Source organism: Microtus ochrogaster, chromosome 8 (genome assembly GCF_000317375.1).
Source record: "Microtus ochrogaster isolate Prairie Vole_2 chromosome 8, MicOch1.0, whole genome shotgun sequence".
Lineage (NCBI taxonomy): Eukaryota > Metazoa > Chordata > Mammalia > Rodentia > Cricetidae > Microtus > Microtus ochrogaster.
In genome coordinates this window covers 32,504,419-32,527,938 of record NC_022015.1, presented here as the reverse complement: position 1 = coordinate 32,527,938, position 23,520 = coordinate 32,504,419, and the positions used below count along the sequence as shown (strand labels likewise).

The 23,520-nt window shown below is 47.7% G+C and overlaps 1 protein-coding gene across 1 annotated transcript in view; it reads left to right on the top strand.

Moving 5' to 3' along the window:
- Cfap46 (cilia and flagella associated protein 46) overlaps window positions 1-23,520 on the top strand; it is a 92,655-nt gene that overhangs the window by 44,571 nt on the left and 24,564 nt on the right. The window contains exons 26-39 of the mRNA XM_013347735.2: window positions 1,215-1,353; window positions 1,974-2,157; window positions 5,717-5,888; window positions 6,481-6,686; window positions 7,199-7,429; window positions 7,691-7,840; window positions 10,102-10,250; window positions 10,938-11,036; window positions 13,019-13,151; window positions 13,918-14,064; window positions 15,348-15,548; window positions 15,661-15,767; window positions 16,453-16,629; window positions 17,728-17,863. Of these exons, the coding sequence (XP_013203189.1) occupies window positions 1,215-1,353; window positions 1,974-2,157; window positions 5,717-5,888; window positions 6,481-6,686; window positions 7,199-7,429; window positions 7,691-7,840; window positions 10,102-10,250; window positions 10,938-11,036; window positions 13,019-13,151; window positions 13,918-14,064; window positions 15,348-15,548; window positions 15,661-15,767; window positions 16,453-16,629; window positions 17,728-17,863 (2,231 nt within the window). The remainder of the gene's footprint in view (window positions 1-1,214; window positions 1,354-1,973; window positions 2,158-5,716; window positions 5,889-6,480; window positions 6,687-7,198; window positions 7,430-7,690; window positions 7,841-10,101; window positions 10,251-10,937; window positions 11,037-13,018; window positions 13,152-13,917; window positions 14,065-15,347; window positions 15,549-15,660; window positions 15,768-16,452; window positions 16,630-17,727; window positions 17,864-23,520) is intronic.

Here is a 23,520-nt window from a genome sequence, read left to right as displayed (position 1 = left end):
GTGGGAGGTCAAAGACCCATCAGCTGCTAGTGTTAGCCTGATGAGAACGGAGCTCTGGCTCAGGGCTTAGCTCTCCCAAGCCTTGCACCCTTTCCGCAGCCTGTACCCTGAGGCTCAGAACTGAGCCTCTATGTAAGGACAGCACTGAAAGGCAGTCCACTGTCCCTGCTGCTGGGTGGCTGGGAGATCTGACAAGCTGGGTCTCTGACCTAAGTCTTTTACACACTGATTGATGAAGCACCAGGTGGACAGGGATATGTCCGTGGTATGCTTCAATACACCAAACAGGGAACCAAGAACGAAACGTGGAGTCTGAGCTATGCAGGATTAAGAATGAGCATGCATATAAGTGTTCCTCCCATTCCGATGCAGCTGGCAGGTTCAGAGAATAAGCTCAAATAATAAAGAAACTGTGAGGTCCCCAACTATCTGAGGTTAGCCACTTTTTCCAGCCCACCTTGGGTTTGGGGAAAGCTAGCAGAGCCACCAACCTGAGCTGTGCCTCACGGTGCCATCTCTCAGCCAGCGTGTGGCAAGAGCATGGGAGTGTTCAATCCTTTACCCAGCACCCCTATGCGAGAACACTCAGCATGAGAACCAAGAGGAAAAGAAGCACCCTGCTGACCACTGCCACCCACACCCACCTTCATGCTCAGTGCCAGGATTGACCCTGGGGACATGTGACAAATTTGGTGGCAAGGCCTACAAGGCCTGCCACTTTCCCTGAATGTTACTGTGAACATGTAATATACAGAGGCAAGAACAGACTTCCATTTCCTCATGGCCATGCTGTTTACTTGAGATGAAAAGTAACAGACTTTCTGAGAAGAGAAGAGAGAGGTCATGGGACACCCTGGCCCTTGGACCATGTGCTGGGCGACCAAGAGACCCCATGAGAGTTAGAGGGAGTTCCTCAAGGTCAATAGACAGAGATAAGTAGAGACCAGAGTGGGCACTTAGAGCTGGTTCCTCCAGATAGAGGAGTACCTGAGCCATGGGTGGGGGTGCTGTAGGCAGGGGCCACATTGATCTACCACCGGCACTGTAGGACAGCTTCCAGCCTTCTGATACACAGCTGCACATGAATGGAAGACTGTGACACGGCTTGTGAGAGAATAGGGGTGGGGGTAAGAGGTCAGAGGGCATCAAGTCAGTTGGCAAGGAGCTGGCTGCCCAGTCCCCTTGAGACTCCATCTCTTCTCCCCCTCCCCCAGGGTCTGAGGATGACCTCACCCTCCGTGCGGTCCTCTATAGCCTGCTCTTCCATAGCCACGCTGACCAGAATGACTGGGAGATGGGCCTTAAAGTGCTGGATGAGGCCGTGCAAGTGCTGCCAAGGACAGCCCACCGCCTGTGAGTGCTCTTACCCTGAGCTCCACCCCCCCCCAATGATCTCTGCACTCCTCAAGCGGGGCTTCCCTGTGGTCCCTTTCCACTAAAGGACCTCACCTCCCACAGGAAGAACCAAATATATAGCACAAAACCTCAGCTAGGTCCCTATCTGGTTCCATCCCTGCCCACAGGAATACAGGCAGCAGTAGTTCTGTATGTCATATGTCACATGTATGCAGTAGTTCTGTGTGTCATATGTCACATGTGTGCAGTAGGTCTGTATGTCATATGTATGGAGTAGTTCTGTATGTCATGTGTCACATGTATGCAGTAGTTCTGGATGTCATGTGTCGCGTGTATACAGTAGTTCTGTATGTCATATGTCACGTGTGCGCAGTAGTTCTCTGTCATATGTCACATGTATGCAGTAGTTCTGTGTGTCATATGTCACATGTATGCAGTAGTTCTGCATGTCATATGTCACATGTCACATGTATGCAGTAGTTCTTGTCATGTGTCACATGTTTGCAGTAGTTCTGTGTGTCATATGTTACATGTATATAGTAGTTCTGTGTATTATATGTCACGTGTGTGCTTAGCACTTTGTCATCTCAGTTGACCTGTCCTTTCCTATTCTACAGCTTGATTTTCAAACATATGGTAATTGTGAAGGCCAAACTTGGCCAGAACTATAGCATGGAAATTCAGAAGTTCAAGGACGAGAGCGAAGACTATTTGGCACACATGTGGTACCAACTGGCTCAGAACTCGAGGAACATCTGTGGAGAGCTCACCTGTTATCAAAATGCTATCCAGGCACTGCAGGTCTGTGTGGTGTCCATGTTGGTGATGGTGGGCGGATTTGTTTCCTGATTGCAGAGAGAAATCATAGGAAAGCTTCAGACTTAGGGACTTCCTGGGTCAGCTCAGAGGAAGCCACTGTGTAGCAAGCCCTGGCTAAGGCCAGAGATTCCCTTCTGCTGATCCGCCCCTTTGTCACCCCTCTTGGAAAGGAGAGAGTGGGGAGAGCCCTGAGGTAAATGCCTGGGCTCCCTGAAGCCTGGGACTGCTGAGCAAACAGGGCTCTGCATGCAGCTGGCTGGGACAGGCAGGTCTTGCTGTCCCCATTCCGAGCACCTGAGTGGCAGGGTGCTCTGACTTCTGACTTGATGACAATGGTCCACGTGGGACCAGTGGTGTCCCGGACCTCTGAATTGAAAGGCTTGGACAGTGAGGAAGCACCTTGAAAGGCTGGTCTATTTCGTAGGCCCTTAGCATATCCCTGCTGTGAGGTCCTGGGTCCTGCAAGGGCCAGGCAGCTCTCAGCCAGGGAACAAGTCCATCTCAGGGCACAGGCTGTGGCTTCAGAGACCTGACACTCATGCACATGGTTAAAGGGAGCCCTGCATTTTGCTCTTGGTCATCCTGCTGGGTCTCATGGTCAGGCAGTATGTGGGCATCTCAGTGAGGAAGCTGGAAGGGCAACTCCCTGAGAAGGGGACGTCAGCAGGCTATAGGAAGGGCAGAGAGCTCACATATTCAGCTGGACACTGAGGGTTTATCTGTCTTCAGTGACCTTGAGTCTTATCTCTGATACTTGCTTTTATTTACTTATTATTTAAATGTACTTGTGTATAAAATATGTGTGTGGTATGTATATACGTGCATGTGTGTTCACGTGTGCAAGCATGAACATTCACGTGCCATGGCAGCCTGTGGAGGTCAGAGGACAACCTCATGGGTCAGGCCTCACCTTGTACCTTGTTTGAGGCAGGATCTGTTCCCCACTGTGTATTCCCGGGTAGCTGACCCACAGGTTTCTGGGCCTTCTCCTGTCTTGGTCTCCCATCTTGCTGTAGGCGGGCTGGTATTATAGGTGCCACTGCCACATCCAGAGTTTACATGGGTCCTGGGAACTCAAACTCTGGTCATCAAATTTTGCACAAGAAGCACTTTATCCACTGAGCTATCTCTCCAGCCTCTTGAATTCTTTTTTCTTTCTTTCTTTCTTTCTTTCTTTCTTTCTTTCTTTCTTTCTTTCTTTCTTTCTTTCTTTCTGTCCCTCAGTCTTTTCCTCCCTCCTTCCATTCCTTTCTTTGGCACAATACAGTCTCTAGCTTGTTCTCAATGCTTTTACCACAATCTGTTTTAGAACATTTTATCACCCTGCCCACCCCCAAATCATGTCTGTTAGCCGTCACTCTCCTCCCCAACCCTCCTGCAGTCAGGGATCACTGACCCATTGTGCTGTCCGGACCTTTCACAGAATGAAATCAAGCCTACCATGTGGTTGCCATAACTAGCTTCTTTCACTAAACACGGTCTCGTTCTGTTATAGTCACACGGTATTTTGTGACTGTCCTGAATTCTTTCCTGTGACTAAGCAATACTCCATAGACACCCACGCACTTGGCTCCTTGGTTATTTACCAGACCCTTGCATTGTTTCTGAAATCGCTTGGCTCTTGTGAGCAGGGCTTTCGTGAACCTGCATGCACAGATTTTTGTGAACCTGTGAATGTTCCCTTGAGAATGTTCCTAGGAGTGGAACTGCATTTTTTTGCATTTTTTTTTTGATTTTTCGAGACAGGGTTTCTCTGTGGCTTTGGAGCCTGTCCTGGCACTAGCTCTTTTAGACCAGGCTGGTCTCGAACTCACAGAGATCCACCAGCCTCTGCCTCCCGAGTGCTGGGATTAAAGGCGTGTGCCACCATCGCCCGGCTTCTAGGAGTGGAACTGATGAATCACATGTGACTCTGTGCTTAGCCAAAGAAGAGCCGCCAGGTTGTGCCCTCGTGGACTGACCCTGCTCTTAGTATTGTTCATAGCACAGATTTCTAATTGTGATGAGGTCGATGTCTATTTCATCCTCTGTAGCTCATATTTACGATATTATATCAGAAAGACCATTTTGATCCAAGGTCAGGAAGATACATTCTTTGTTTCCTTCTGAGAATTCGGTGACTGCAGACCTTCTGTCCTGGTGGCTTGTCCATTCTGAGTTGGATTGTGTACAGAAGGCCAGTCCAGCCTCGTTCTCTAGCTGAAGACTCTCCACTCAGCCTTACACCTTTGGATGAGAGGAGCATCCTTTCCCTCCTTAGCCCCTCTCTTGAGGCACCCACGCTTGCCCACGCTTGCCAGCGCTTGCCCACACTTGCCCACGCTTGCCAACGCTTACCCATGCTTGTCCACACCTGCCCATGCTTGCCCACGCTTGCCCACGCCTGCCCACGCTTGCCCACGCTTGCCCAGCTTCTGTCCAAGCCACGGTTTCCATGGCACATCCTAGACTCTCTCTCACCTCCATAAGACGCCTCCTCCCACCTCCACCGAGATGCAGGTTCCAAGGGCTACCTTAGGCCCTGACACCTGCCTGGGGTTCACATCCTACCTGTGCCCCCAATACCCTGTGACACTTTTCCCTCCCAGAAGCTTTGCTCCTCCTTCCTAATGAGACAGCATCCATGTCCAGCTTGCTATGCCCCACCTGAGGCCACCATCTGACCTGCAGCGCTTGTTTATGTTTGATTTTCTTGCTTTGAACCCCACGCAGAGGTGGGCACGGGCTTGCCTCTCATGGGTACTCATTTGACAGGGAATGAGAAAGCACAGGCAAACACTCAGGAAAGCTACAGAGTCAGCAATAGAGGCAAAAGGGCCATGACTCTAGGTCCTGAAAAGTGTGGGGGTGATGCCTTGAGGCTGGGCCGAGGAAGAGGCCTGGAAAGGAAGGGAGTATGGAGAAAGTCTACACACTAAAGCTCCGGGCTGTGCATGGTCTTTGAGCCTTGAGGCTGGCCTGCAGCTTTCAGCAACCATAGGCCAAGTGCGTGCCATGCTACCTCTCCGGCTGTAGTTTCCCTGATACCCCCTCCCACAGGCCCATAACTATATCTAGAAGTATTCTCCACAGAAACGCCTATCTTCACTCAATGAGTCATGGAAGCTATCAATAGTTGAAGCCAAAAGCTGAGCATGCATGGAGAACAAGGCATGGGGCCCTCAAGAGAGGACCTAACCCCAGAACCACCCATTCGAGGTTTCAGATTAGCCTGACTACCTTACAGGGAGCCCTGATCAACATCTTCTGTGTTGTAATGGAGATTTGGAGAATTGTTAGGAAATACAGGGGCCAGTGGGACAGATAGGCCTTGGGGATTTTACCAAATTTTTTTCCTACCATACTTCTATCCATAGCTGAGGTCCTCGAGGAACTTTGGTGGGAAGACTCATCTTCCTGGAAGGGGCCTCCACAGTGACTCCATGGTGACTCTAGGGTGGCATGAACCATCAGGTCTTTACTGCTCTTTGTGACTTCCCCATGCTAATTAATGGCACATTGACCTGATTAGTGCCATATGCTTTTCTGTCTTGTCCCAAAGAAGCCAGAGAGCAACTGGCAGAAGGTAGATTACATCGTGGAGTTCAGTGAGTGGCTGTATTACAAGCAGTTCCCTATGAAAGATGTGATTGCCCACCTCGAGTGGGCCATTGAGATTCTGCTATCCATGAAACCCATTGAAGACTCCCCTGAGCCGGAGCCCAAGACAGAAGGTGAGGGGGACCATGCTGGCTTCTCCTGATCCACGTACTGTAGGCCCTATCTGGGCCCAGGACAGCCGGATGTAGTGGGACTGTTGTTGGGCCACCAATGTCCTCTGGTCTTATACAGGCTTGCCATCAGTTTTGGCTCACAGCAGTTAGGAGTGGGGGAAAGAGACAGAATGGGAAAGTTCCAGAACTTGTGTGAAGAAATAGCTGTTAACCCCATCCAGCTGAATACAGCAGTTGAAACACACTAGGAACAAAGCAGGGCAGGCCAGCCTATGGCCTATTCTGGCAGGACACCAGCTAGGCAGCTGCACGGGTAGCAACCCCAAGGCCAGCAGCCCTTTGCTTCCCAGAAAATGGGTCTTTTTGACTCCTGGACTCAGAGAGACAAGTCTGGGACACAGGACAGGCAAAGTACAAGGTAACCCTGCTGGAGAAACTCCAGTCTGGGGCAGGCAGCAGCAGCACACCTCCAGGCACCTGGTGATGGACAGGTGGCTGGATCAGCATCACAGATCAGGAGAGGAGAAATCTGGAGCCTACAGGAGCCTAAGCCTGTTCACGGCTCCAGACTCACTCCCACCATGCCCTGCAGGGCAGGCCTCCCCTACCCTGTCTGCCACAGGGAGTGCAGTGTCCTCGAATCTGGAGACAGTCTCCTTAGACCAGTTTCGAAGTGTGAGGCAGTTGGAGGCCCTGGCCCGTGTGCACATCCTTCGGGCCTTGATAGTGTCCCCAAGCTCCTCTTCCTATGAAGACGACTGCTTAATGGCCTACAGTTTCCTCAGGCGCATCTGGCAGGTGAGGCAGGCTGGAGATGGGATGCCAGACAGTGCGGGTCCCCAAACCCATCCTCCAGCCCCTGGGAGGAGACTCTGAAGGGCTCGCCGCTGCTGTTTTCTTGGTTTAAATCATCATAGCATTTTTCAAAGAAATCAGAGCCTTCCCAGGTACTCTGTGAAGGCCTTTGAGAAGCACACAGACATGCAGACACTTTTTTCTGCACCGTCCACCTCGTGCTCTGTGCTGAAAGATAGGCCAGTATCTCTCTTGGTCCTGCCACACTTGCATTCTGGGGGCTCCTCGAAGAGGATGCTCCCCAAGCCCACCCCAGCTCTGCTGCCCATCCACCATGAAAGCTTGTAGGTCCAGGCCACTGACCAGACATGCTCTGTCCTGTGGGGGCTCCTGGGTTTGACCATGGCTGAGCAACACCCTCAGATCCGAGAGCTACCTCCCCCCAGGTGCGGAAAAGAGAGAGATACGCTCTGCTTTTTCTGCTCCAAGTTCGTATTTTCTCCCCCTCCCTCCAGATTTCCTTGATAGCAGGAGAAAAACTAATTCCAGAAAAAACTCCACAAGTAGCTAGTTCACAATTGTTACCGCCAAAAAAGGAGAAGGAACGGGGGAAAGAGAAGGAGAAGGAGAAGGAAAAGGAGAAGGAGAAGGAAAAGGAGAAGGAAAAGGAAAAGGAGAAGGAACGGGGAAAAGAAAAGGAGAAGGAGAAGGAGAAAGAGAAGGAGAAAGTCAAGGACATGAAACAGGTGAGGAGTGGGCGACACGGTGTACCTCACCTGAGGTGGGAGCTGGAGGGTAACCCCAACCCCACTGCATCCATGTTGGGGGTCTTTCGATTGTCACATGCCTCATCTTCCCTTTCTGTAAGGCATGCTATCCCAACCCTGGCCACAGCCTCCATCCGCTGTGCCAGAGCCTGGCAGCCTGTCTTCTCCATATTGTGCCACCGGGGCATCCGTTTCAGAACTCCATGTTTTATGGTAAATCTTGCTTTCTCTCATTCACAGATCTCAACCCCAGTTCCCATCAAGCCACCTAATAATATCCCCTCCAGCATAGAAGAGTGGGCCTCCTACTCATGCCCCGAGGATCTGTTGTCTGTGTTCAGGCAAGACAGGAGTGACTCCACTATTAACCCCTCAAGTTTCCAGAAGCCGGTGAGTGGATCTGAGAAGCCAGCCAGGTCTTTGCCACAGGGCTGGCAAACCCAGCCTCCCTCCCTCAAAGCTATAGCTGCCATTTCTGCTGAAGATATTACCAAAGAGACACCCATGAGACAGAGGTTTCATACAGAGGGCTAAAAGGGAGCCGTTTTCTGCCTTTAGCACCCACAGCCCTCTCGTCGGCACCCTTTTTCTTCCTAATAGCTGCCAACATCCATGAGAAGCCCCGTCCCACTACATCCATACCCAGTACACATACTTAGTCTTGGCACTGCTTCTGCCTGCTGTCATAGCTCCACGAACTAGGCAGCAATAACCACAAGAAACACAGGAACTTGGCATCGGCAGGAACTTGGTCCCTCTGGGTGCTTCACACCACGCCATCTCCACCACCTCTCCTCTCTAGCAAATCCAGCACTTGTAGAGACCTCCAAGGTTATACACTCAGGGCTGTACCTTGGACAGAGCTGCACCCTGGTCATAGAGCATAATAAATCCCTTTGGATGCAAAGTCAGACTGAGAAGTTCCATGTATTAGGACTCCATGTTCTTAGGGGTCCGTGGTCCAGCCATCTTCTTCTGCCTTGTGGGGGTTTCATGGGGATAGAACTGTTTGGCATATTCTTCTCGGTCAGTATGTTGGTAGGGTTCACCCATGCTGTTTGGGGACAACTATTTTTAGTCCCTATCAATGCTGCAGTGCCCACTGCAGTGAACAGGCCTTGGTGAGCCTGTCCACTCCCCTGCTAATGAACATCATGCTGGTGGTTCTTACAAATGAAGCATGTTTGTTGCTGGACCACAGTATGGGAAACTTTCCAGTGGCGATGAACATTTACTGCCAATTGACAAATTGCATCCCAGGGTTGCCGAGCTGACTTCCATCCTTGTGCTTGCAAGGGGAGCTCCTGCTGCCCATGTCCTGGCCAGCCTGTGCTAGTGTGCATGTGATGGCGTCTCCCATGGCTACAGCGATGCTGGGTGCCCTGTCGGCCTGTCCTAGCCCTTTCTCTTTTGTGATGTGGCTAGCCAACATACCGCCACAATTTAGCAAGTTTTCTTTTTCTCTTGTGGAATTGAAAAAAAAATCACAGGCCTTTTCTGAGAGGGATATTCTGACTGTCCTGTATACAGTCACTTTGTGACTTGCCTTTCCTCCCATGATGGGGTTTTCTGTGTAGAAACGTTAACTTTAGTGTTATGAAAATCAGGAATCTTTTGCCCTGTGACTGGTGCTTCCTTTTGTCCTTTTTGAAAACAAAAACAAACAAACAAACAAACAGTTTCCTTTCCTGAGGTCAGAGATAGTATCCTCCCCCTAAGGCACAAATACCCGTCACCTGTATAGCCTAGTATCAGATTCAGATGGAGTCTACCTTATATGGTTTGTATGGACAGGGGCCAGGAACCACTCAGGCTTGACACTAATCCTGGGAATTAGCTGGGTTTTTTTTTTCCTCTAGATAGCCAGTTGTATACATATACGAAGAAATTCTGTATTTGGTGGATCATGAGTTTTAATTGGAAAAAAACTAAATGGAATATGAAATTAATGAATTAATGGTTGCATCTCTTGTGCGGATCATTAACAATACTGTGGTGCTGACAGCCATGGCATTGCATATGGCAAAGCAAAACCTGTAATGACAGATAGGGAAGAGGGTACCCCACACACTTGTAAAACCCTTGCTGAGTGCTGGCATGCAGGCAAAGCTGGGTGTATTAGCTAACTTTTCTTGCAGTTGTGACCAGAATACCAAAGCAACTTAAAGGAGAAAGCATCTGTTTTGGCCCATGGTTTGAGGGTACAGTCTACCCTGGTGGGGAAATCACAGAAGCGGGAACTTGAGGCAACTCATCACAACCATCAGCATTCAGGAAGCAAAGAGAAATGAATGGTCCATGCCAAGCCAGCCTCCTCCTCACTATGCAGTCCAGGACCCTAGTCCATGGCATGGCCCCACCCATGACCCTAGTGCATGGCATAGATCGTCCATGACCCTAGTCCATGGCATGGCCCTGCCCATACTTAGCGTGGGTGTCATCTCACTTCAGTTAACCTAATCAAGATAACCCTTTACAAAAGAAACCCAGAGTCTCTAACCTACTCTAGATCATCTGTCCTAGGCATGCCCAGACTCGTCTCCTAGGTGATCCTAATCGTACCAAGCTGACATCAGCATTAGCCATCTCTCTAGGGGACTAGTGTGCTACCCCTGCCTGTGACTGCACCCATTTGCTATGTGTTGCTGCAGACGTACAGTTTGTACTACATAGACCATTTGGTCAAAGCCCTGCAAAAGATGTACCTTCACGAGCTCAGCATCCCGATCCTGCAGCTGGCTGTGCTCATTGCAGATGTTGTGGTGGAGAGCAAGAGCCTCACAGACCTCTACCACCTGCGGTTGGTATCTCTCCTTTACCTGAAGTGGTGAGAGTGGCAGTTTGCCCAAAGCAATATAAAAACAAACAGCGCCTTAGATATTAATTCTGTAGCTAATTGTATAAATAATAAATCCCCAAGACAGCCAGACAGTGGAATGGTATCTTTATTGTAAAACTTACCTGCTGCTTAGAGAGTACCTTTTTTTTCCCCAGGAGACACATGCTGGGGTATTTAAGGATCAAGGGACACTATACTTCCCATCAAGGGTCTAGGAGGAGGAGAAATGGGGGAGACGGTGGTAAAGAGAACATGTCGACACTCAGGGGAGGAGGAATACACAGATAACGCTTGAGTGTGTCTGCATGGCTAGGCCAAATGAAGTGCTTTAAACAAAACCTCAGCTGAATTTCCTGCTGGAGGCTACGGCAGGGTTTGGCAGAGCCCATATGGGTACCTGACTGTTAACCTCTAAAGATGTACCAAAATGTACCCATAGGGAGTAAAGTATGTGAGTGAGTGACAGAGAAATTACCACCTGAAGTTTCATAGAACCACCTAGTATGTTTAGTTAAAAATATATATATATTAAAACACCAAAGTACATTTGCTTTAGTTCCCCAGCCCCGATTAAGCACCCCAATCCAGGACCACTCTCTTTGGAGATGACTGCATCGGTGCCTCATCCCTCCCCGCCTCCCCCCTCAGACTTTTACAGGTGTGCTCTGACCTGAGGTTGCACAACGCAGCAGCTCATCATGAAGAGGTGGTTGGACAGACATACATTGGGGACATGGAGCAGGCCAGGTGTGTGCAGCGCTTGCTTCCGGGTGTGGGACTCCTCTTTGCAGCGAAGTAAAATCCAGGCTGTTTAGGACAGTGCTGAGGAAACCCTAGCCCCAAGCTGTGGCTCCTCTCAGTCCCAGGCCCACTGCAGCTACTGGATCCTCAGTCTGGGCTTGGAGGTCCTGGAGGAAGTTTCTAGGGAGGAGCACCTGGGAGGGCAGTGCAGAGAAGTATGAGCATCTCCTCCACGGTTTTCATGGCAGGTTTGGGGACTGCCAAGCTGTGGGTGCTCCGCAGAGGAAAGGGAAGAGGGGTCAACAGGACAGGACCGGGACGGCTGTCCTTCACCAGTCCCAGGCTCCTCCCAGGGGGTGCCGGAAGTGATGGCACTGAGTGACACACATATTTGGTTTGGGGTTTTGGGGTTACTCTGAAGCTCTTGTGGTTGGTTGATAGTAGGCTGTCCAACAGTTAAATTCACCAATTACAGATTTTGTAGCAATCCTTTTCAGACTTAGAAACCACCTAAGAATACATAAGAATGTATACATAGTCATATTATTGTTGATTGTTGCAATGTGACCCCCCCGACACATAAATTATATGATCATTGTGCGAATTTTAGAAAACAGGTAAGGGAGAGAATAAATGTCAGCGCGGGCCCCATCCCTTGGCAGCAATCCCCTGGGGTTTCGCCGTCGCATGCTGGATCAGTCATGAAAATGTAATTCCACTGCATACACTTTTCCCTCCGCAGCCTTTGGCAGTGAGTATCTGTCTGCAAAACCATTTTTGTGTTCTTAGCATAGTCATTTGTCTGTGCATTCCTGCACTGACTGGGAGATGTTTGCTGAGGGGGTTCCGAAATGCAGCCGCCAAGCCCTGGAGAGGCGCCTGCCTCTGCCCGCTCTTGGGTTCACTCTGAGAACGTGCTGCGCGGTATGGGAGGCACTGCAGGTGGGCTGCAAAAGAAGAAGGTAATCGAGACTGACAAGAAGGGTTGGTGCCAATGGAGATGCCAGGGCTGGAGATGCAGAGAGCCCTCAGTTTCAAGAGCATGCAGCCAGGGAGTCCTGGGCAGTTGGATGAGCAAGACTTTTGGGGATCTGTGAAGGGACGTCATTGGGGTGAAAGTGTTGGATGCTCTGATGGGAAAAACCATTGTACGAGTGAGAATTTGGCCAGACTGGGTTGAACGCTGTGATGCACTGGCCCACCTCCCAGGGGACCACTCTGGATGTAGTATGGTGGGTGACTCAGAACTGAGGTAAGTGGTGAGGGAGGAGGAGCATCTTGGGTAGAGGGGCTACCTGGCTGCTCTGTGGGAAACCCTGAGCGCTAAGTGGCTTTTACCTATTTGGAGGGGTACCAGAGGCAGGTCTGTTCTTCATACATTTAGCTTGAAAAGCTCGTTAAACTACACTCAGCTCGTCAGACAGCTGCAGAGAGAACGGGTGGCTGGTGTGGTTCCAGGACCCAGGCTGCTGCCCAATTGGAGACTGGCTTTCGTACTCGTGTGTTGACTTAGTTTGGGTTTTGGTTGCTGTGAAAAGACACCATGACCCCGGCAAAACTTATAAAGGAAAACATTTAATTGAGGTGGCAGCTTACAGTTTCAGAGGTTCAGTCTATTATTATCATGGTGGGGAGCATGATGGTGTGTAGCAGACACGGTGTTGGAAAAACAGCCAAGTGTCCTACATCTTGCAACAGAAAGTTGACTGTAGTCACACTGAGCGAAGCTTGAGAAAAGAGACCTCAAAGCCTGCCCCCACATTGACACACTCCTTGCAACCAACAGGGCCACACCTACTCTAACAAGGTCATGCCTCCTAATAGTGCCACTCCCTTTGGGGGCCGTCTTCTTCCAAACCACCACAGTGTGTGAATCGTGGCTTCTCCTGGTTCTGTTAGCATATGTTTCTTTGACTTTAAACGAAACTCACCAATGTCACCAACCATTGCAATTCTTTTGTTTCATGCTGTTATTTCACTTCCTCTAGCTGTCGAAAAGAGATTGCATTTAAGAAAGAGAGGAACAAGGAACCTGTGATAGAAGAAAGCCAGCCAGCCCTCTATGAGCAGCTGGCTCCAGCCCGCTCTGAAGAAATGAAACCACTAATAGCTCAAGACAAGGTAGGCTGCCACTGCCTCAGTGGGATCCACAAACCAAAGGTGACACTGACTTAGCCTGACTCTGCCACAGTGGGGTCCAAAACCTAGAGGTGATATCAGCTTGGTTGCAGTGTAGGCGTGGCCTGAGTCCAAGGGCCATCATTGATTTCTGAAGTGCTCACTGCATATGCTCTTGGGTATGGTTTTTATGGGAAACTCAGAGATCTGACCGAGTTTGTCCTACCCTGAGACTCTGAATTTCCTCAGGGAAGGCAAAAATCATAGGTAAAACAGATAACCTGGGGCCTGAGCAGCAACTTAAAGCATCAACAGGCTGGAAATACAGTGTAATTGTTTACCTAAACTATTTAAGGCCCTGGGCTCAGGCCAGGGGAAGTAAAATGGGGGAGGATTTCTTCCAAGAAGAGTGCATCCAAGGGGGTCTGACTAGACTCTCACTGTCCTGTCAACAACTGGCTGTCTTCTTCAGTCCACAAACAGGAGAAAAAGCCATCCCAAAGAACTTTGGTTCCTCAGAGTGCCAACTCTGTGAGCCTGTTAAAGTCAGTACTTGGGGCATAGTGGAAAGTGCCCAACATGGGGTTTGTTTTGGGACCTGAACTCAGAACAAATGAGGGTCAAGGACTCAGCGAGCCATCCACAAGGGGGGTAGGGGATGCTGACAGGTACACAGGAAAAGGAGAGAAGAGCTTATCACGGTGGGACACAGACTAGGGGTGGGACACAGACTAGGGGCAGAGTCTCTTAGGGACATGGTGTCTCACAGATTTTGAAGATAAATGGAGAGACTGGCAAGGGCCTGGATGGAACATCCTATCCCCAGTTGTGGATGCTCAAAGGGGAGGTTCTACTGGAGCTGGATCTGTACCAACCAGCACGGCTGCTCTTGGCAGAGGCCCAGCAGACATTCCAGGTAACAGGACTCACCCCTCTCCATTGAAGCCATCTTGACCTGGGCCTGAACTCTTCATGTGTATTCTTATTCCCCATCTAAGGACTTTCAGAGGCACCTGACTTCTCAGAGTCTCCACTGAGTCCCCCAAAAGGCTTGAGGTAGCATCCTTCCACAGAACACTGCTCAGGGTCCTGCTCTCTATAGACTTGGGGGCTTTGACTGTTTTTCTCTAAGGAGATGCTTACTAGAGGAACTTGCACCCAGACCTGGGGACCCAGTACCCACTCACTCCCTAGATTGACGTTTTTTGAGTCTCAAGTTCCTTACAGGGATGCTCACATCGCTCCCAGAACTTGCCTGTGTCTGGTCCTCATCACAGAGGCCTGATAGCACCCCATGGCTCAGCGGGGTTTGTGAAAGCGACCTGTCTGTCTCTGTCTGAGCAGACACACGACTTCACATTTTCCCAAAAAGCAATGTCCTGTACTTTCCTGTTGTGAGAACAGCAGTGTCCGGCGCTGTATGAGTCTTCACTTTCCCTTGGTGCTTAACATAAATTGCATTATTCGCCCTGGTATTTGTCACACAACCGCCCAGGATAGATGAGGTTGGATGCTGTGAGCTGATGGAACCTTCTGGACACCAAGTACTCTCTACACATAGACTTGCCCTTGGGCCTTGACTCCAGGAAGTCTTATGCAAAGAGAGATCAGTGCCAGCAAGAACCTGGGAGGACTAAGGAGCTGACCTTGTACTGCCCAGATAGCTCACCACCACACACCCTCCTCCAAAGAATATCCTCCAGCCCGCATTCAGGCCTGGATTTCCTCAGGTCCAGGGAGAACCACCACAGGTTGTCTGTTGATTACTTGACCAGCTGAGTAGAGCTACTGACAAGTCCATGTATGCTGTCTCAGTTAGGTTTTCTATTGCTGTGACGAAACACCATGACCACAACAACCCGAGGAAGAAGGGTTTATTTGGTTTACATTTCTATAACACTATTTATCAAAGGAAGTCAAGACAGAAACTCAGAAAGGGCAGGGACATAGAGGCAAAAAATGTTGCAGAGGCCATGGGAGGATACTACTTACTGGCTTGCTCAGCCTGCTTTCTTGTAGAACCTCAGGCAGCAGGGCTGAAAGGCGCTACCAGTATGACCAAAATCCTTTGCAGGCTGAGTCCTATGACTCCCGGAGCACACTGGCATTTCTAAGGGCTATCACTCCCAACTAGTGCCTATGCCAACTTGCGTTGAGCTGCCCATCTATCTATTGCATATCATCTATTCCTGCTTTTAGGAACTAGGTGATAACTGTTCAGAAGCACAGTGCATGTTGCTTCTAGCACAGTTGGCCAATAAAGAAAAGAACCACGGACAAGCTATGCTCATACTCGAGAGGGCCTGGCAGCTAGGTGGAGCTGAAGAGTTCTGGTACAAATCAACCCTGGCTCTGGCTGAGGCCATCTTATCCTCTGCAGATGATGAAAAAGAAATCTCAGTGAGTTGCGGTGCCCAGTGGACAATGAGGGGGACATGGGGGAGGGTATGTGTTGAGGTCTTGTCCCCAGGCTCTGCTGAGTGACTTGGTGGTGTGTGATCATCACATCCAGGTTTGCAGACTGTTTCGGAAACTCATAGATACTCTCAAGGTCCTCCAGCATGAACGGCCAAACCGAGTGGCCCTGCTAGAATTCTTCATCATGGAGCTGGAAGCCAGGTAATGATGCCTCGTGTACCAGAGCTATGGCTGCTTCCTCCCCACATTCCCTCTCATGCTATATGTGCCAAACCCAGGAAGGCTTAGACTAGTGGAACCATGAGTCCCTTCCCTGCTCTGTGTGTCCCATGCATCCTCAGCTTCCTCTACATGACTCAGAGGAGTCATGGCTTCCTCCCAGACAGCCCACATTTCCACAGTGTCTTTGCAATGACTCCTGGAGCCTCTGGTCTCTGTCAGAGAACCCCTCCACCACCACCGCCCCCACCCCAGCTCTTCCACACATGCCAGTAAAGGCTTCAAGTCCCATCACAGGCCCTTTCCCAGGAATCCTCTGAGATCACTGACCACAGATGCAGGGATCCTTGTCTGCTCTAATTCCTCTCTGGAAAGTGCTGTACGCTCTGGGTCCCGATGTGAGTCTGTAAGCAGCCCCACATCAGCATCATTTTCCTGTTTTCCAGGGGTGAACTCAATACCTGGGTGGGATTGCTAGATTCTAACTTCACTGATCCAGGGCCATGGCTGCATGACATCAATCTTGGGACAAAAAGTCTCATTGGTATTTGATTCAGTGTCCCTGAGTGGGCCCTGGGCAGAAGAAGGGTTGCTGTGGTCTTGGGCTTTTGAATCTGGTGTGGAAAACTTCAGTCTCCACCATCCTGAGAAATTGCCTGTCTAACAGGTGCGTGGAACTTCAAACTCAACTTGCCTGCAACCTGGTGAACGAAGAACTTCTTGAGTACCCATTTTTGCTGTTAGACCTGGAGAAGCAGCTGTTGGAAGTCCAAGAAAGCCTTATTCTCAGTGGCTGCAGGAAAAAATGTGCTGACTTAAAACTAGAGCATGCAAGGATAAAGAAGTAAGGGCATCATCACCCCCTCCCACCACACCGCTAGAGCTGCCGGAGGTTCCACCCTCTGAGCAGGGTCCACCTTTGAACTCCCGCAGTCAGCCCCTCCCCTCCTCAGCCCCAGACATGACCAGACCCACCCCTGCCATCCTGCAGGGTGGCACGGCTGTGTTTTCCAATGGCTGTGCCGCTCTCCTCTCACGGCAGCCCCCAATGCTTCTCACAGCCTCTCTGCCCGCTCTGGGTGCCCACAAGCTCTTTACACATGAGCAAATCCTGCGTAGGTATGAGCCTGCCTTCAGGAGTCATGATCAGCCAACACCTAAGTCACACCCATTACTCCGAGTGTGCTGCAGCACCATTGTGGACCCCAGAAAGGCAGGAAAGTAGGTGACTGAGCCAGCAGGTGGAAATTGGTGCGTTACTTCATCAGACACCTCTCAGGCAAAGATTCCTTAGAAATGACATATACTCTGTCGTTCCAACTGTTCAACATCGTGTTTTAAAATGTATTTAGAAGGCTGGAGAGATGGCTCAGTTGGTAAACCACTTGCCTTGCAAGCCAAGGGCTTGAGTTCATCCCTCAGAACCCATTTAAAGAAGCCAAGAACGGTGGTGTGCATTTGTAATGCCAGCACGGGGGAGACAGAGACAAGTGGATCCTTGGGGGACGCTGGCTAGCAGTCTAGTCTACTTGGTGAGTTCTAGCCCAGTGCGACACCCCGACTCCAAAGGATGGATGACACCTGAGGGACAGTGCCAGGGTTGATCTTTGACCTCCACATGCGCATACATGTACCTGTGCACAAAAATGAACAAATCTACATACACATTGAAAACAAATAAATAAAATTTACTGAAAACACCTTTTGTGTAAAACATATAACTGTAAAATTTTAGGTACTGATAAAATGTATATAATAATTATGTAGAAATTAAGTATTATAATATACAACATATAATTATAGTGTGTTATATAATATACTATATTCCTATATATGTATGGCATACTATATATATGTCCCATCTATATGTATTATAATAGACATAATATATTAATTATCTTTAATATCTTTGTTCTAAATTCCACTCTTATGTTATATAAAGGTTATGTGCTGAAAGGGAGAAAAATGAAGAACAAAAAACTGCCTATCGCCTGGAAGTGTATGACTTGTCCCAGAAGGCTATAGCTGAGGAAGAAGAACAATTTCACAGAGTCCAGAGGATACTGTCACTTCATGATGTAAGTATGAGCCTGCACTTCGCAGTCATTTCTGTGGATGGGACAGCACTGCCTGACAGATAAGATCTTAAAACAAAACCAGCCAAGCACGGTGGGGCTTGCCTGCAATCCTAGCACTTGGGAGTAGCATGACTAATAAAAATCAAGAGAATCAAGAGACAGATACTGGGGCTCAAACTGAAGGTCAGAAAAGCAAAACAGCCAACCACTGGCTCTTACCTCTACCTCAGTCCAAAATGGCGATCCTGCCTCCAGGACTCTCAGAATGAGACTGTGTGTGAGAGCTGTCTCCTCCCGTCTTATATTCCTCCCTAGTGCTGGGATTAAAGGTGTCCACCACTACCACCCGGTTTCTGGGGCAAACTAGTGTAGCTAATGGGATTAAAGGTGTGTGTCACTACTGCCTGGTCTGTAAGGCTGACCAGTGGGGCTGTTTTACTCTCTGATCTTCAATCAAGCTTTGTTTATTAAAATATAAATGAAATATCAGTACACTTGGGAAGCTGAGGCAAGAGGATGGGAGTTCCAGGCCAACCTAGTGAAAACAAAAAACTGCCTATTGCCTGGAATAGGCTCCCCAGTGAGGCCCAGTCCTATAAAACCACACACACACACACACACACACACACACACACACACACCAATATACATTTTCACAAAACCCATATACAAGGACTGGGGACCAATTTCAGTCGGGAAAATTGTAGGTATTCTCTGGGCCTACTGGGCCTCGGTGCTGTGTCCAGATCTGATCCAGAAAGTGGAAATTCTCTTGTATAGAAGAGAAGCTCACCTTCTACCCATGGAACCTTTGAACCCATATAGCAAAGAAGTAAATGTGCTGGCTGTGCTTGTCATCCCTGCACTGGGGAGGAGATGGGGGATCCCCAGGGTCACTGCTAGGCATACTGGCATGCTCGGCAAGGTCCAAACCAGCAAGAGACTGTGTCTCCAAACAAGGTGGATGGTTTCTACAGGACAGCTCCTGAGGCTGTCCACTGGCCTCCGCATGAATGTCCGCACACATGCCCACACATTTGCACTGAGCATGCACACATATACAAGCACCTACATACATTATATACATATTTGAATATATACATATCACAGAGCACAAAGCACCTGATTTTCACTTGTTGGCCAAGATAGAGTGACAGTAATCAGACTCTTGCACACCGACACAAAGTAATTAAAAAAAGAAAAGAGACAAAATACAAGGCTTTTTGAAACCCCATATATAACCATGCCAGTTAGTGATCCCTGTGCTTAAGTCCCAGCTAACTGCAGCTACAGAAATGGAACCAGGTAGAGCCTAGATGAAGACCTGAGTCAAGGAGATTGAGTCCTGAGAGTCTAGAGAGAAGAAGGCAAAACAGAGCCCACGGAGAATGCTGTTCACAGACATCTAGGGAATACCCCCGAGTGCCTAAACACCAGTCGCCGGTTCATGAAAGAAGGAAGCTGCCCAAGACTGGGAAAGAACCACATGGAAGGATTACAGAAAACACCCTGGTGCTGACTGGGGGATCACGGAAGTGGGGTGGGAGGGGCTCCAAGACCTCAAGATAGTGGGCAGAGAGCACAGAGGGCCTGACCTCAGAATTTATGGCAGTAAGTAAGTAAGTGAACCCTACCACGCAGTGCCTACAAGAAGGCCATTGTGGACATAGAGACAGAGATAAAGAGAAGACAAGTCAAATGCTGGAAGGAATATCCCATGCAAAGGCTGATCGAAGGACAACTGCAAACATCAGCAGGGATGGAAAGATTCACCGCACAGAGGAAACTAACCAAAAAGAAAGCTAACCTAAACATTATGACCATGATAGGAGAGCTGTAAAAGCAAACATTGGTCTTTAAAAAATTGTTAAACTATCAGAGCCAAAAGCTTCAGTATCCTTCTCTTCAATTATTAGTAGGACAAGTTAAACATGAAATCAGCAAAGAATGAGAAGATTAAAATATTATCAACCACATGACCCAACAGACATTTTTTAATGTTTCACTCAGCAATACTGAGATACATTCTCACACAAATGTGGACTGTCTTCCAACATAGGCTATACTCTGAACATAAGATGAATATCGTTAAATATGAATCATACAGAGGATTGTATGGAATTAAATTGGGCATCAAAACCAGGAAGTAAGGGCTGGAGAGATGGCTCAGAGGTTAAGAGAATTGACTGCTCTTCCAGAGATCTTGAGTTCAATTCCCAGCAACCACATGGTGGCTCACAATGATCTATAATGAGATCTGATACCCTCTTCTGGCATGCAAGCAAACATGCAGACAGAACACTGTGTATATAATAAATTATTAAATCTTTAAAAAACAAACAGGAAGTAGAGTAGAAAAATCCATAGACAGAGAAAAGAGACTAGTGACTTCTGGGGGACAAGGACGGGAACAAGAAGTGATGGCTAATGTTAGTATCCAGGCTAGAATCTGGGTTTCCTCGTAGAACAAACACCGTGGGTTTATCACGTGCTACTGAATTGCATACTTCAGTGATTATATTAATTTTATTTTATGTGTACGAGTGTGTTGCCTGTTAGTATGCATGTGTGCCTGGTGCCCATATAGGTCAGAAGAAGGTGTCAGATCCCTTAGAACTGGAGTTACAGACAGTTGTGAGCCACTGCATGGGAGCTGGGACTCAAACCTGGATCCTTTGCAAGCATAGCAAGTGCTCTTAACCACTGAGCCATCTTTCCAGCCTTCATACTTCATATTTGTTGATTCATTTATGTTGCTTTTACCTCTGATTAAAAAAAAATATTGTGTGCTTGGGAAGCCCCTAATATTTAGAATATAAGTAGAATAAAGCCGACAGCTCTAGGTCACAGAAGAAGCCAGAGATGGAATGTTTAGAAATGGAGGGCAGAAAGGACATCGGGGAGTTTAAGATGTCATCATTATAGTACTTGGGGGGACCTGGAGCACTAAGAACCTGAATAATAGCAATAAAAGCAATGAGCCAGACATCAGTGAGCTCAGCCTTCACCTTAAAAACAGAGAGCAGACTGAATCCTGAACAAGTAGCTGATGGGAATTAAAGGTGAAACAAAAAAGTCACTGAAAATCCAAAACAACCCCCAAGCCAAATAAAATCCACAAAACAAGAATTGTCAAGACCTTGGGTATCCAAGGGTAGTCTCTGAGCTGAGGTTCAAGCTCATTGCAGCTCCTTAAAGAAGAAGGTCACAGCTGGGCACATACCTTTAATCCCAGCACTCTGGAGGTAGAGGCAATTAGATCTGTATGAGTCCAAGGCCGGCCTGGTCTACAAAGAGTTACAGGATAGCCAGAGTGGTTACACAGAAAAAGAAAGAAAAACAAAAAACAAAAACAAAAAAAACCTGTCTCAGAAAAAAAAAGAAAATAAAATAAAAGGAAAGGAAAGGAAAGGAAAAAACAAAACAACAGAGATGATCACTAAAGTCAAAGCTGGTTCTTTGGGACAGATCAGTGGTAAACTGAGTCAGACTTATCAGACAGTCCGTCAAGATTTAAGTGCCAAATACCAGAAATGAGTGACCTAGCCCTGCCATGGACTCTGCCCATGTTCAAAGGACAGTGAGGTGACGTGTGAATTTTACAGTTAGGTGAATTACACCCACACTTGCAGTGCCCGCTCAAAAAGAAATAACTCTCTAGCAACTCTGTGAATGAGGGGAATTGAGTTTGTAATTGAAAACCTTATCACAAAGCAAAGTCAAGCCAGGGCAGATCTACTGCTGACTTCTACCAAATAGTTTTTCAAAATACCACCTCTAAGCAGATGATTTTAGAAGTTGAAAGGCAGAAAACATACGTGAATTTTTCAATGAGATCAGTCTAACTCCAAAATAAGGTAAAGGAAGGCATAGTGGCACTCACCTTTAACCTGAGAATTCAGGAGGCAGAGGCAGAAGAAGCTCTATGAGTTCCAGGACAGCCTGGTCTATATAGTAAGCTCCAAGACAGCCAGGACTACATAGGGAAACCTTGCCTCAATTTAAAAAAAAAAAAAAGTTGAAGCTCAAAAAAAAACCAAACAGGCAGACCGGTGCTACACCTGAGCAGAGCTAACATAAAAATATAACACCATTTTTACTGGTGAAAGACTCCCCGATTCTGTTTTTGCTGCTAAGGACTAAGACAGTGATGTCTTACCACTTCTATTCAGCCTTGTTCTGGGTGTTCTAGCCAAAGCAACAAGGCTAGGAAAGAAACTAAAGCAATCAGATAGAAAGAAGAGACATGCAAGTAAAATACTTTTTCACAATTGAAGAAGAAGCTGGAAAATGACAAGCTCTCCCATGCTCTTGGGTTGGTAGAATTAACCTAGTAAAAATGGCAATCTTACCAAAAGCAATCTACAGATACAGTGCAATACCCATCAAAATCCCAGCAAAATTTTTCACAGACCTTGAAAGAACAATACTCAACTTCATATGGAAAAACAAAAAAACCCAGGATAGCCGAAACAATCCTATACAGTAAAGGAACTTCTGGAGGCATCACAATCTCTGACTTCAAACTCTACTACAGAGCTACAGTACTAAAAACAGCCTGGTATTGGCATAAAAAACAGACAAGAGGACCAATGGAACAGAATCGAAGACCCGGATATCAATCCACATATCTACAAACACCTGATTTTTGACAAAGGGGCAAAAAATATAAAATAGAAAAAAGAAAGCATAATCTACAAATGGTGCTGGCATAACTGGATATCAACATGTAGAAGAATGAAAATAGACCCATATCTATGATGATGCACAAAACTCAAGTCTAAATGGATCAAAGATTTCAACATAAAGCCAAACACACTGAACCTCATAGAAGAGAAAGTGGGAAGTACACTTGAATGCATTGGCACAGGAGAGCATTTCCTAAATATAACAACACTAGCACAGACACTGAGAGAAACAATTAATAAATGGGACCTGCTGAAACTGAGAAGCTTCTATAAAGCAAAGGACACGGTCAAAAAGACAAAATGGCAGCCTACAGAATGGGAAAAGATCTTCACCAACCCCACATCAGACAGAGGGCTGATCTCCAAAATATACAAAGAGCTCAAGAACAAAATGTCATCAAAAGAGCAGATAATCCAATAAAAAATGGGGTGCAGACTTAAACAGAGAAGGCTCAACAGAGGAATCCAAAATGGCTGGAAGACACTTAAGGAAATGCTCAACATCCACCAGAGAAATGCAAATCAAAACAACTCTGAGATTTCATCTTACACCTGAAAAAATGGCCAAGATCAAAAACACTGATGACAACTTATGCTGGAGAGGTTGTTGGGAAAAGGGAACACTCCTGCATTGCTGGTGGGAGTGCAAGCTGGTACAACTCCTTTGGATGTTACTGTGGCGATTTCTCAGAAAATTAGGAAACAACCTTCCTCAAGACCCAGTAATACCACTTTTGGGTATATATTGAAAGGATGCTCAATCGTGCCACAAAGCCATGTGCTCAACTATGTTCATAGCAGCATTGTTTGTCAAGGCCAGAACCTGGAAACAACCTAAATGCCTCTCGACCAAAGAATTGATGAGGAAAATGTAGTCCGTTTACACAATGGAGCAGAAAAAAATAATGACATCTTGAAAATTGTGGGTAAATGGATGGAACTAGACCCAGAAAGACAAATAGAATATGT